The sequence below is a fragment of the Oncorhynchus gorbuscha genome, linkage group LG21 (genome assembly GCF_021184085.1).
Source record: "Oncorhynchus gorbuscha isolate QuinsamMale2020 ecotype Even-year linkage group LG21, OgorEven_v1.0, whole genome shotgun sequence".
NCBI lineage: Eukaryota > Metazoa > Chordata > Actinopteri > Salmoniformes > Salmonidae > Oncorhynchus > Oncorhynchus gorbuscha.
Window position 1 is genome coordinate 53702992 of NC_060193.1, and position 15382 is coordinate 53718373.

A 15382-nucleotide genomic window follows, 5' to 3' on the forward strand; every position below is an offset into this window, starting at 1 on the left:
ACCCAACCGCTAGGCCACCTGCTGTGTGTGTGTGTGTGTGTCTAACCCATGCTCTGGTTCTCATCGTCCTGGTCTATAAACACGTGGTCCAGGATGAAGGTGAGCAGCTCGTTCTGTAAGGTGCTGTCTGGGTTGAACACCAGGGCCTCCAGTCCTTCTCTGCCCCCAGACACCAACTGGTGACTGAAGACCATCAGCAGGTCACACAACAACATGAAGGCCTGTTGTACAGGGAGGGAACACATCATCATTAACACCGTTCTTCATCATCACCACCATCATCATCATCATCATCAGTTTAAACTGGAGTGAGTCTAGTTCAAGTGGTGTAAACTGGAGTTTAAACTGGTTTGAGACTGGTATACTGAACTTGAAAGACTGGTTGAACAGGTGTGAACTGGTTTGAGACTGGTGTATCAGGGAGAGGACACACTGCTCTCATCATCAGTTTAAACTGGAGTGAGACTGGTCTAACAGGTCTAACTGGAGTGAGACTGGTCTAAGTGGAGTGAGACTGGTCTAAGTGGAGTGAGACTGGTCTAAGTGGAGTGAGACTGGTCTAAGTGGAGTGAGACTGGTCTAAGTGGAGTGAGACTGGTCTAAGTGTCAAATCGGAGGGTCTGCTGTCCAGACCTCTGGCAGTCTCTATGGGGATGCCACAGGGTTAAATTCTTGGACAGACTCTTCTCTGTATACATCAATGAGGTCGCTATTGCTGCTGGTAAGTCCCTACGCAGACGACACCATTCTGTATACTTCTGGCCCTTCTTTGGACACTGTGTTAACAACCCTCCAGACGAGCTTCAATGCCATACAACTCTCCTTCCGTGGCCTCCAATTGCTCTTAAATACAAGTAAAACTAAATGCATGCTCTTCAACCAATCGCTACCTGCACCTACCCGCCTGTCCAACATCACTACTCTGGACGGCTCTGACTTAGAATACGTGGACAACTACAAATACTTAGGTGTCTGGTTAGACTGTAAACTCTCCTTCCAGACCCATATCAAACATCTCCAATCCAAAGTTAAATCTAGAATTGGCTTCCTATTTCACAACAAAGCATCCTTCACTCATGCTGCCAAACATACCCTTGTAAAACTGACCATCCTACCAATCCTCGACTTTGGCGATGTCATTTACAAAATAGCCTCCAATACCCTACTCAACAAATTGGATGCAGTCTATCACAGTGCAATCCGTTTTGTCACCAAAGCCCCATATACTACCCACCATTGCGACCTGTACGCTCTCGTTGGCTGGCCCTTGCTTCATACTCGTCGCCAAACCCACTGGCTCCATGTCATCTACAAGACCCTGCTAGGTAAAGTCCCCCCCTTATCTCAGCTCGTTGGTCACCATAGCAGCACCCACCTGTAGCACACGCTCCAGCAGGTATATCTCTCTGGTCACCCCCAAAACCAATTCTTTCTTTGGCCGCCTCTCCTTCCAGTTCTCTGCTGCCAATGACTGGAACGAACTACAAAAATCTCTGAAACTGGAAACACTTATCTCCCTCACTAGCTTTAAGCACCAACTGTCAGAGCAGCTCACAGATTACTGCACCTGTACATAGCCCATCTATAATTTAGCCCAAACAACTACCTCTTTCCCTACTGTATTTATTTTATTTATTTATTTAGCTCCTTTGCACCCCATTATTTTTATTTCTACTTCGCACATTCTTCCATTGCAAAACTACCATTCCAGTGTTTTACTTGCTATATTGTATTTACTTTGCCACTTTTCTCACCTCATTTGCTCACATCGTATATAGACTTGTTTCTACTGTATTATTGACTGTATGTTTGTTTTACTCCATGTGTAACTCTGTGTCGTTGTATGTGTCGAAATGCTTTGCTTTATCTTGGCCAGGTCGCAGTTGTAAATGAGAACTTGTTCTCAACTTGCTTACCTGGTTAAATAAAGGTGAAATTAATAAAAATAAGTGGAGTGAGACTGGTGCAAACTGGTTCGTACCTGTTCTTTGACAGGTGTGTTGACATTGGACAGACACTGCTGACAGACAGCCAGGAAGGACTTCACCACTCTCCTCAGAGCCACCAGGTCCTCCTTACTAGGAGTTCCCTCTGTGATTTTCACCAGCTGCCACAGTATGGAGTAGTGGGAACACTGCAGGGCCTGGACAGCGATCTGCTCTGGCATGGCCCCCTGCTCAATACCAGCCTTCAACAACCTGTAGCAGCTACCAAACAGGTCCCACCGCGTCAGGTCATGAGCACTGGGAACACACACACACACACACACCAGTCAGAGTCCTGGGAGGACTTGTATATTCATGACTTACTGAGAGGGACGGCGAGAGGGAGCGAGGGTTCTACTCGAAATGAGACAGAGGATGGAAGGTCTTACTTGTGGAAGGCCGTGAGTCTCTTGAGGGTAGACAGAACGTTGTAGATGTCGTCATCGTCGGCCTCCTCGGCCTCTTGCAGCAGGTCTTCTACGGAGTGTGTGAAGCGGTCCGTTATCTCGTCGATGAGTTGCGAGCGGGCGATGTCCACTCTGTTCATGATGGTGTACTCCTCAGAACACAGGATGCTGTAGGTCTTACTGCAGGCCTCCAGAACATCTGTCTCAATGTGTTTGTCCACCACCAGGCGGATCTGCTTCAGTAAGGCATCTAGGTGCTGGGAGAAGGAGGGAGAGAGGGGGAGAGAGAGGAGAGGGTGAGAGAGAGAGAAAGAAGGGGAGAGAGGGAAACAGAGAGAGAGAGGGAGAGGGAGAGAAGGAGGGCGAGAAGGAGGGCGAGAAGGAGGGCGAGAAGGAGGGAGAGAGGTCAGTAACTACAGTCACCCATAAAGAAAACATCACACACGAAAACATTAACTAGGCCTCTCACACACACAAACCGAGCATGCACACGCGCACACACACACACACACACCCTCCTACCTTCTCCATACGCCCAGCGCTGTACACGTCCAGATCAAAGAACATAGGGATCTGTAGCAGGTTAGCCACCTTCTCAGAGTCGGCCTGGTACTTAGACAGGAGCATGGGCAGGGCCATGATGAAGTGTTCTGTCAGTTTGTTCTTGTCGTCTATCTGAGTCTTCCTCTCCTTCGCCGTGAGAACACGCTTCCCGGTGCCCCTGCCGACGGGCGGGTGAGCCTCTGCTGCCTGCCGGATGGTACACACCATCAACTCTATCAGGGAACTCTCCTGTCTGTCTGACAGCACTGTGATGAGAGGGAGATGACAATGAGGAGAGAGATCACCGTCTGATCGCCAATCACCTCTTTATAAACAGACACCGGGACACAGACAGACACCGGGACACAGACAGACACCGGGACACAGACAGACACCGGGACACAGACAGACACCGGGACACAGACAGACACCGGGACACAGACAGACACCGGGACACAGACAGACACCGGGACACAGACAGACACCGGGACACAGACACCGGGACACAGATACACAGACGCAAACAGACACCGGGACACAGACACAAACAGACACCGGGACACAGATACACAGACAGACACCGGGACACAGACGCAGACAGACACCGGGACACAGACGCAAACAGACACCGGGACACAGACGCAAACAGACACCGGGACACAGACGCAAACAGACACCGGGACACAGACGCAAACAGACACCGGGACACAGACGCAAACAGACACCGGGACACAGACGCAAACAGACACCGGGACACAGACGCAAACAGACACCGGGACACAGACGCAAACAGACACCGGGACACAGACAGACACCGGGACACAGACAGACACCGGGACACAGACAGACACCGGGACACAGACAGACACCGGGACACAGACAGACACCGGGACACAGACAGACACCGGGACACAGACAGACACCGGGACACAGACAGACACCGGGACGCAGACAGACACCGGGACGCAGACAGACACCGGGACACAGATACACAGACGCAAACAGACACCGGGACACAGATACACAGACACAAACAGACACCGGGACGCAGACGCAAACAGACACCGGGACGCAGACGCAAACAGACACCGGGACGCAGACGCAAACAGACACCGGGACGCAGACGCAAACAGACAGACACCGGGACACAGACAGACACAGACGCAAACAGACACCGGGACAGAGACGCAGACAGACACCGGGACGCAGACAGACCCCGGGACGCAGACAGACCCCGGGACGCAGACAGACCCCGGGACGCAGACAGACCCCGGGACGCAGACAGACCCCGGGACGCAGACAGACCCCGGGACGCAGACAGACCCCGGGACGCAGACAGACCCCGGGACGCAGACAGACCCCGGGACGCAGACAGACCCCGGGACGCAGACAGACACCCCGGGACGCAGACAGACACCGGGACGCAAACAGACACCGGGACACAGACGCAAACAGACACCGGGACACAGATACACAGACAGACACCGGGACGCAGACAGACACCGGGACGCAGACAGACACCGGGACGCAGACAGACACCGGGACGCAGACAGACACCGGGACGCAGACAGACACCGGGACGCAGACAGACACCGGGACGCAGACAGACACCGGGACGCAGACAGACCCCGGGACACAGACACAAACAGACACCGGGACACAGATACACAGACACCGGGACACAGAAGCAAACAGACACCGGGACGCAAACAGACACCGGGACACAGACAGACACCGGGACACAGACAGACACCGGGACACAGACGCAAACAGACACCGGGACACAGATACACAGACACAAACAGACACCGGGACGCAGACAGACACCGGGACGCAGACAGACACCGGGACGCAGACAGACACCGGGACGCAGACGGACACCGAGACGCAGACGGACACCGGGATGCAGACACAAACAGACACCGGGACACAGACAGACACCGGGACACCGATACACAGACACAAACAGACACCGGGACGCAGACAGACACCGGGACGCAGACAGACACCGGGACGCAGACAGACACCGGGACGCAGACAGACACCGGGACGCAGACAGACACCGGGACGCAGACAGACACCGGGACGCAGACAGACACCGGGACGCAGACAGACACCGGGACGCAGACAGACACCGGGACGCAGACAGACACCGGGACGCAGACAGACACCGGGACGCAGACAGACACCGGGACGCAGACAGACACCGGGACGCAGACAGACACCGGGACGCAGACAGACACCGGGACGCAGACACAAACAGACACCGGGACACAGATACACAGACACCGGGACACAGACGCAAACAGACACCGGGACGCAAACAGACACCGGGACACAGACAGACACCGGGACACAGACAGACACCGGGACACAGACAGACACCGGGACACAGACAGACACCGGGACACAGACAGACACCGGGACACCGATACACAGACAGACACCGGGACGCAGACGGACACCGGGACGCAGACGGACACCGGGACGCAGACGGACACCGGGACGCAGACGGACACCGGGACGCAGACGGACACCGGGACGCAGACGGACACCGGGACGCAGACGGACACCGGGACGCAGACGGACACCGGGACGCAGACGGACACCGGGACGCAGGCGGACACCGGGACGCAGATACAAACAGACACCGGGACGCAAACAGACACCGGGACACAGACAGACACCGGGACGCAGACAGACCCCGGGACACAAACAGACACCGGGACACAGATACACAGACACTGGGACACAGAAGCAAACAGACACCGGGACGCAAACAGACACCGGGACGCAGACAGACACCGGGACGCAGACAGACACCGGGACGCAGATACAAACAGACACCGGGACGCAGATACAAACAGACACCGGGACGCAAACAGACACCGGGACACAGAAGCAAACAGACACCGGGACGCAAACAGACACCGGGACGCAGACAGACACCGGGACGCAGACAGACACCGGGACGCAGATACAAACAGACACCGGGACGCAGATACAAACAGACACCGGGACGCAAACAGACACCGGGACACAGATGCAAACAGACACCGGGACACAGACACAAACAGACACCGGGACGCAGACAGACACCGGGACGCAGACAGACACCGGGACGCAGACAGACACCGGGACGCAGACAGACACCGGGACGCAGACAGACACCGGGACGCAGACAGACACCGGGACGCAGACAGACACCGGGACGCAGACAGACACCGGGACGCAAACAGACACCGGGACGCAGATACAAACAGACACCGGGACGCAAACAGACACCGGGACACAGACAGACACCGGGACACAGACAGACACCGGGACACAGACGCAAACAGACACCGGGACACAGACACAGACAGACACCGGGACGCAGACACAAACAGACACCGGGACGCAGACAGACACCGGGACGCAGACAGACACCGGGACGCAGACAGACACCGGGACGCAGACAGACACCGGGACGCAGACAGACACCGGGACGCAGACAGACACCGGGACGCAGACAGACACCGGGACGCAGACAGACACCGGGACGCAGACAGACACCGGGACGCAGACAGACACCGGGACGCAAACAGACACCGTGACATAACCAGTGAGTTATGGTAAAAATATCTCACCCTCCTCTCCTTGTACAGGCTCCTCCAGCAGTAACTCAGTCATACACTCCCAGTCCTTCAGCAGCTCCTGAGAACTCTCCCACAGAGAGTCCACCAGATAGGCTGCATGTTCATGAAGCTCACTCTCCAAGAAGAACAGCACCAGCATGCGGAGGAGGTTCCCGTTGGGGCTGCTCCTCCCTCTCCTCTTAGCCAACTCCTCCTCTGCCTGGGGGTCATGTCTGCTGAACAACCTGCACACAAAGTGGAATGTTGCTGGAGAAGGTCAATATCAGCCAATAATAGTCACTGAATGGATTTATGGGTTGGATTCCAACACTCAGACAGGCAGGCAGACTCACTTCCTGTGCAGGAACTCTCCTGCTGCCACGGCGACAGGTCTGTGGGCAGAGTAAACCAGGTGGTAGACATTCTCGCAGTCCTCATTGGACAACGCATCCTCGCTGCCCCTAGAACAACCAATCACAACTAGTGACATTAAAACGGGGCAGCCAATCCCAAACCTTTACAATGAGCACACGGGGTCCCATTATACGAGTATGTGTGAAATGGTAAACGTGTGTTGATATGTAAACGTGTGTGTGTGTTGATATGTAAACGTCTGTGTGTGTGTTGATATGTAAACGTGTGTTGATATGTAAACGTGTGTGTGTGTGTGTGTGTTGATATGTAAACGTGTGTTGATATGTAAACGTGTGTTGATATGTAAACGTGTGTGTGTGTTGATATGTAAACGTGTGTTGATATGTAAACGTGTGTTGATATGTAAACGTGTGTTGATATGTAAACGTGTGTGTGCGTGTTGATATGTAAACGTGTGTTGATATGTAAACTTGTGTGTATGTGTTATGTAAACGTGTGTTGATATGTAAACGTGTGTGTATGTGTTATGTAAACGTGTGTTGATATGTAAACGTGTATGTGTTGATATGTAAACGTGTGTGTGCGCGTGTTGATATGTAAATGTGTGTTGATATGTAAACTTGTGTGTATGTGTTATGTAAACGTGTGTTGATATGTAAACGTGTGTGTATGTGTTATGTAAACGTGTGTTGATATGTAAACGTGTATGTGTTGATATGTAAACGTGTGTGTGTGTTGATATGTAAATGTGTGTTGATATGTAAATGTGTGTGTATGTGTGTGTTGATATGTAAATGTGTGTTGATATGTAAATGTGTGTGTATGTGTGTGTTGATATGTAAACGTGTGTTGATATGTAAACGTGTGTGTGTGTTGATATGTAAACGTGTGTTGATATGTAAACGTGTGTTGATATGTAAACGTGTGTTGATATGTAAACGTGTGTTGATATGTAAACGTGTGTGTATGTGTTGATATGTAAACGTGTGTTGATATGTAAACGTGTGTTCGTGTTGATATGTAAACGTGTGTTGATATGTAAACGTGTGTCCAATTTGTAAGTCGCTCTGGATAAATGACTTAAATGTAATGTAAATGTGTTGATATGTAAACGTGTGTATATGTGTTGATATGTAAACGTGTGTTGATATGTAAACGTGTGTGTGTGTGTGTTGATATGTAAACGTGTGTTGATATGTAAATGTGTGTGTGTGTGTGTGTTGATATGTAAACGTGTGTTGATATGTAAACGTGTGTGTGTGTGTTGATATGTAAACGTGTGTTGATATGTAAACGTGTGTTGATATGTAAACGTGTGTGTGTGTTGATATGTAAACGTGTGTGTGTGTTGATATGTAAACGTGTGTTGATATGTAAACGTGTGTTGATATGTAAACGTGTGTATGTGTTGATATGTAAACGTGTGTTGATATGTAAACGTGTGTGTGTGTGTTGATATGTAAACGTGTGTTGATATGTAAACGTGTGTGTGTGTGTTGATATGTAAACGTGTGTTGATATGTAAACGTGTGTGTATGTGTTGATATGTAAACGTGTGTTGATATATAAACGTGTGTTGATATGTAAACGTGTGTTGATATGTAAATGTGTGTATGTGTTGATATGTAAACGTGTGTATGTGTTGATATGTAAACGTGTGTTGATATGTAAACGTGTGTTGATATGTAAACGTGTGTATGTGTTGATATGTAAACGTGTGTTGATATGTAAACGTGTGTATGTGTTGATATGTAAACGTGTGTTGATATGTAAACGTGTGTTGATATGTAAACGTGTGTATGTGTTGATATGTAAACGTGTGTTGATATGTAAACGTGTGTATGTGTTGATATGTAAACGTGTGTTGATATGTAAACGTGTGTTGATATGTAAACGCGTGTGTGTGTGTTGATACTAGTGGTGTAACGGACCGTAGTTGGTACAGATCACCCCCCACGGTTCGACACGCATGTGAACCGTGGATCAATTGCAAAGTTTAACCATCATAGTGAGAAATACAGTTTCACTGCCTCTGTTACTTTTTAAAGTCATAATTCCCTAAATCTCGATGCAGAATTGCAGTGAAAAGATAGACGACGACAGATGCTGTGTTTTACTCTGAAGCCCGAAGGTTGATTAGATTTTTAAAATAGTTGTGTGTACTGTTCACGTGAACGGGGACTGTTGAATCCCAACAGATCATTCCTGGATGCTCACGTTGCAAAAAGCAAAGAAATAAGGGCAGTGACAGACATGGCTAGTGGGAGGAGCTGAAGAACTGGAAAAGACTCCCGCTTCATTTAAGTCTCATGTATGGGAGCGTTTAGGCTTCCCTGTCAAATATGATGACGGAAGAAGGGTGGTGGACAACACCATTACGGTGTGTAGGCATTGAGCCACAGAAAGACGTATGATCAGGGAAATACATGGAGCGTGGCCACACATTTAAAGGTTCAGCAGCCTGGTGTGTCAGTGACGGGAACCAACTCAGCCAAGAGACAACAACTTCTCACCGCGGCATTTAAGCAGCCCTTTGCTGCAGAATCAGCACGACTAAAGTCATCACCAAATCTACTGGGATGTTTATCACTGCAGACACGAGGCCACACTCTGGTGTGGAAAACAAAGGGTTTAAACATACGGTGAAAGTGCTTGAGCCACGCTAACTTCAGTATGGAGATAGTGCCAGGTCTTTATGAACAAATATCAAAATTGTTGACGAATTATCCAAGGCATCCTCTGTTGCCTCTGTCACCATAATTTGCAAATAAATTCATAAAAAATCCGACAATGTGATTTTCTGGATTTCTTTTCTCATTTTGTCTGTCATAGTGTACCTATGATGAAAATTACAGGCCTCTCTCATCTTAAGTGGGAGAACTTGCACAATTGGTGGCTGACTAAATACTTTTTTGCCCCACTGTAAATGCAGTGATAAGAGGCTGGACTGGGGCAGCAGATAGCTTGCTTTGCACGTGATCAATTTAGCATCCCAAAGGGGAATCTCAGGTGACCAGACGGACCTCAGGTGACCAGACGGACCCCAGGTGACCAGACGGACACCCAGGTGACCAGACGGACCCCAGGTGACCAGACGGACCCCAGGTGACCAGACGGACCCCAGGTAACCAGACGGACCGCCTCGTTGGGAGGATCAGGAAGATGGTTTCCTTTTTCCACCGAAGCACAACAGCCGCTCATGTGCTTAAGACCAAGCAGGAAATATTCCAGCTACCGACCCACAAGCTCATACACCATGTCACAACAACATGGAACTCCACTTATGACATGTTGGAGAGACATCTTGAGCAGCAGGCAGCTGTATACTCTGCACTGACAGACAAGACCCTGAAAAAAAGTCATCTGTCTGATGACGTGAAAGTGGCAGGAGGTCCTCCAGGTGGTCAACCCCCTCAAAGCGGTTACAACCCTACTGAGCACTAATACTGCACCGTCTGTGTCCACGATCCTACCTCTGAAAACAAGGATTATACAATCCATGGTCCCAAGTGAGGAAAACAGCACCATCACTAGAGTTGTCAAGGCTGCCATTAGAGAGGACCTGAAACCCAGGTACCCCCCTAATGTACACGACTACCTTCACAGATCTACTGCACTGGATCCAAGGTTCAAGTCCCTGTCTGTTGCAAGTCCCTGTCTGTTGCAAGTTCCTGTCTGTTGCAAGTTCCTGTCTGTTGCAAGTTCCTGTCTGTTGCAAGTCCCTGCCCTACAGGAGGACAAACCGTGATCGCACCACTGAGATTGTGGCCACTGAAGAGGTAAAAAAAAAGAAGAGTGAATTACTTAAATTTTAAAAATATCTATATCTATAAAAAAGTCTATACTAGAGGTCGACCGATTAATCGGAATGGACGATTAATTAGGGCCGATTTCAAGTTTTCATAACAATCGGAAATCTGTATTTTTGGGCGCCGATTTAAAAAAAAGATTTATATATAACTAGGCAAGTCAGTTAAGAACACATTCTTATTTTCAATGACTGCCTAGGAACGGTGGGTTAATTGCCTTGTTCAGAGGCAGAACAACAGATTTTCACCTTGTTAGCTCGGGGTAACCAATCCTGCAACCTTACAGTTAACTAGTCCAACGCAATAACGACCTGCCTCTCTCTCGTTGCACTCCACAAGGAGACTGCCTGTTATGCGAATGCAATAAGCCAAGGTAAGTTGCTTAGCTAGAATTAAACTTATCTTATAAAAAACAATCATAATCACTAGTTAACTACACATGGTTGATAATATTACTAGATATTATCTAGTAATGTCCTGCATTGCATATACTCTGACTGAGCATACAAGTATCTAAGTATCTGACTGAGCGGCAGTAGGCAGAAGCAGGCACGTAAACATTCATTCAAACAGCACTTTCGTGCGTTTTGCCAGCAGATCTTCGTTGTGCGTCAAGCATTGCACTGTTTATGACTTCAAGCCTATCAACTCCCGAGATGAGGCTGGTGTAACCGAAGTGAAATGGCTAGCTAGTTAGCGCGCGCTAACTAGAGGGACGAAAGCTATACGGTTTCACTGGCAATACTAAAGTGCCTATAAGAACATCCAATAGTCAAAGGTTAATGAAATATAAATGGTATAGAGGGAAATAGTCCTATAATAACTACAACCTAAAACTTCTTACCTGGGAATATTGAAGACTCACATTAAAAGGAACCACCAGCTTTCATATGTTCATGTTCTGAGCAAGGAACTGAAACGTTAGCTTTCTTACATGGCACATATTGCACTTTTACTTTCTTCTCCAACACTTTGTTTTTGCATTATTTAAACCAAATTGAACATGTTTCATTATTTATTTGAGGCTAAAAAGATTTTATAGATGTATTATATTAAGTTAAGATAAGTGTTCATTCAGTATTGTTGTAACTGTCATTATTACAAATAAAAAAATTGCAGATTAAATCGGCATCGGCTCTTTTGGTCCTCCAATAATCGGTATCGGTATTGAAAAATCAGAATCGTCGACCTCTAGTCTATACTATTGATATTAGAAATCCATTGTTAACTTGGAATAAATGGCTTTTATTAAATGATATTGACAATTATAGTTCCATGAAATATGAAAATAAATAATTAGTTAGTTTTAACAGATCAAGTTATTTTTTCTGCAGAGTCAAGCCACAGAGCTGACAGGGCCAGACTCAGAGGAATCTCCTCCACAAAATCATGCGGCCATGAAGGAGCTTTTCGGGAGACCTTTGTGAGCAAGGACACAGGCAAGACGTTTGCCAACACCATCAAAGAGGAGGTGACATCCTACCAGGCAGAAAGCAGCATTCCACTGGATGGTGATCCACTGACATGGTGGAAAAGCAATGCGGTGTAAATACCCTCACATTGCTATGATGGCAAGATGCTACCTGGCTGTGCCTGGCACTTCAGTTCCAAGCGAGAGGGTGTTCTCCACGGCAGGGGACATAGTGACTGGAAAGAGGTCTCCCCTCCCCAGACATCCTCATCTTTTAGGAGAATAATGTGAAGTGATAAACTCAGATCTGTTTTGCTTTCTTTGTTGACTTTTGTTTAATGACGTGGACACGGGCTATTTTTACATTCACTATTGTCCAAAGGAGGAAGCTATCATGCCTCATATTGCACTTTAATTTAACAATTGAGTATTGAACATTTTATTTGAAGATTTTATTTAAACACTGAAAAGTTCCTTACTTGAAGTGTTCTTTCAGTAATAAATGGAAAACAAAGTTATTTGTCTCCTTTTTGTTGCGGAAGCAAAAAGTGATCCGATCCGTGACTCAAAACCGTGAGGTTTGTGTGTGTGTGTGTGTGTGTGTGTGTGTGAGAGATACATACTGCAGGATGAGAGTGATCAGTCTAATAGCCTCCACAGCCACGTCATACTCCTTATCCAGAGTCATGGACACGATGCGGTCCTTGAAGCGGTTGGTGAACAGCTCCAGTTTAGGAAACAGTTCTCTGTTGGTGTACAGGTTCTGGAGAGCCTTCAGACACTTCAGACGGACCTCACCTTGCTACGCAGAGACACAGAGAGAGGAGACACACAGACAGAGGACACACAGACAGAGAGGAGACACACAGACAGAGAGGAGACACACAGACAGAGAGGAGACACACAGACAGAGAGGAGACACACAGACAGAGAGGAGACACACAGACAGAGAGGAGACACACAGACAGAGAGGAGACACACAGACAGAGAGGAGACACACAGACAGAGAGGAGACACACAGACAGAGAGGAGACACACAGACAGAGAGGAGACACACAGACAGAGAGGAGACACACAGACAGAGAGGAGACACACAGACAGAGAGGAGACACACAGACAGAGAGGAGACACACAGACAGAGAGGAGACACACAGACAGAGAGGAGACACACAGACAGAGAGGAGACACACAGACAGAGAGGAGACACACAGACAGAGAGGAGACACACAGACAGAGAGGAGACACAGACAGAGAGGAGACAAAGAGTGTAAGTATATGTGCATGCTCGTGTGTATGTGTGCATGTGTGTGTGTGTGTGTGTGTGTGTGTGTGTGTGTGTGTGTGTGTGTGTGTGTGTGTGTGTGTGTGTGTGTGTGTGTGTGTGTGTGTGTGTGTGTGTGTGCGCCTACCCGGTCGTGTAAAGTCCATCCTACATATTTCAGGTAGCTGTCGTTGAGGAAGGCGTCAGAGTACATCTTCATCCAAACTCCAATCTCCTCAATACAGATCGCTCTGATCTCAGCTATAGCATCCCTGAAACACACCCCAACACCGTCATCATCACTACTTTCATTACTGTGTGTGTGTGTGTGTGTGTGTGTGTGTGTGTGTGTGTGTGTGTGTGTGTGTGTGTGTGTGTGTGTGTGTGTGTGTGTGTGTGTGTGTGTGTGTGTGTGTGTGTGTGTGTGTGTGTGTGTGTGTGTGTGTGTGTACCTGTAGCGGTGGACAAAGATTCCTTTGAAGATAGAGTTCATCATGTTCTCAATCTCATCCTGGTTCTCCTGGAGCTGTGGGGGAACAACAGTCAGGAGGTCAGAGTGTGTGAAGGTCCGTTTCAGAGGAATGACAGATGTTGGATCCTAGCCCCTCCTCCAACCACCAGCAGACCAATCACGTACCTCCTTCCTCTTCTGCAGCAGCAGCTCTAGCTTCTCATTGGCCCGTTTTCCAGCCATCTTGTTCCTCTCAGCCTCATACTGTCTCTGGGTGTTGTCCTGGTGGATACTGAGGTTCAACGCCACGTTCACCAACGCTGTCATCAACTTCATCGCTGGAAGGAGAGGACAGACAGGGCCACAATACAACTGATATATATTATAGAGACGTATAGATAGATCTAGTAATCTACACCGAGCAATGACACTGGTCTCCAGGTCTACTACCCTCTCACCATGAGAGGGAGAGAGAGCACAAGAAAGGGAGTCTCTTACCTGCCAGTGTGCTGGTGTGTCTGAAAGCTCTGACCTGTGAGTCAGACAGTCCCGTGAGGAGGGATATGACCGTGTCCATGAGGTACTCATCGTAGATGATGCTGTACTGGCACTGACGTATCAATACGCAGATGAACTCACAGAAGTTGTAGCGGAACTTCTTCCACAGCGGCCCGGGCATGGTGAGAGGGTAGTCCCCACTGTCCTGCAGACCACAGATAAACATGTTGATCTATTACTGGGGTGAGGACATGGTGAGAGGGTAGTCCCCACTGTCCTGCAGACCACAGATAAACATGTTGATCTATTACTGGGGTGAGGACATGGTGAGAGGGTAGTCCCCACTGTCCTGCAGACCACAGATAAACATGTTGATCTATTACTGGGGTGAGGACATGGTGAGAGGGTAGTCCCCACTGTCCTGCAGACCACAGATAAACATGTTGATCTATTACTGGGGTGAGGACATGGTGAGAGGGTAGTCCCCACTGTCCTGCAGACCACAGATAAACATGTTGATCTATTACTGGGGTGAAGACATGGTGAGAGGGTAGTCCCCACTGTCCTGCAGACCACAGATAAACATGTTGATCTATTACTGGGGTGAGGACATGGTGAGAGGGTAGTCCCCACTGTCCTGCAGACCACATATAAACATGTTGATCTATTACTGGGGTGAGGACATGGTGAGAGGGTAGTCCCCACTGTCCTGCAGACCACAGATAAACATGTTGATCTATTACTGGGGTGAGGACATGGTGAGAGGGTAGTCCCCACTGTCCTGCAGACCACAGATAAACATGTTGATCTATTACTGGGGTGAGGACATGGTGAGAGGGTAGTCCCCACTGTCCTGCAGACCACATATAAACATGTTGATCTATTACTGGGGTGAGGACATGGTGAGAGGGTAGTCCCCACTGTCCTGCAGACCACAGATAAACATGTTGATCTATTACTGGGGTGAGGACATGGTGAGAGGGTAGTCCCCACTGTCCTGCAGACCACATATAAACATGTTGATC

General features: G+C 48.7%; 1 protein-coding gene across 3 annotated transcripts in view; it reads right to left on the minus strand.

The window, feature by feature from the left end:
• The window catches only part of LOC124008301 (cohesin subunit SA-1), a 64724-nt gene that overhangs the window by 31963 nt on the left and 17379 nt on the right, over positions 1 to 15382 (minus strand). For all 3 annotated transcript variants that reach the window (XM_046319466.1, XM_046319465.1, XM_046319468.1), the window contains 11 exons: positions 14358 to 14562; positions 14046 to 14197; positions 13861 to 13934; positions 13557 to 13680; positions 12771 to 12949; positions 6906 to 7013; positions 6565 to 6797; positions 2915 to 3201; positions 2375 to 2649; positions 1982 to 2243; positions 47 to 221 (listed from right to left, as the gene is read on the minus strand). In XM_046319466.1, the coding sequence (XP_046175422.1) occupies positions 47 to 221; positions 1982 to 2243; positions 2375 to 2649; positions 2915 to 3201; positions 6565 to 6797; positions 6906 to 7013; positions 12771 to 12949; positions 13557 to 13680; positions 13861 to 13934; positions 14046 to 14197; positions 14358 to 14562 (2074 nt within the window). The remainder of the gene's footprint in view (positions 1 to 46; positions 222 to 1981; positions 2244 to 2374; positions 2650 to 2914; positions 3202 to 6564; positions 6798 to 6905; positions 7014 to 12770; positions 12950 to 13556; positions 13681 to 13860; positions 13935 to 14045; positions 14198 to 14357; positions 14563 to 15382) is intronic.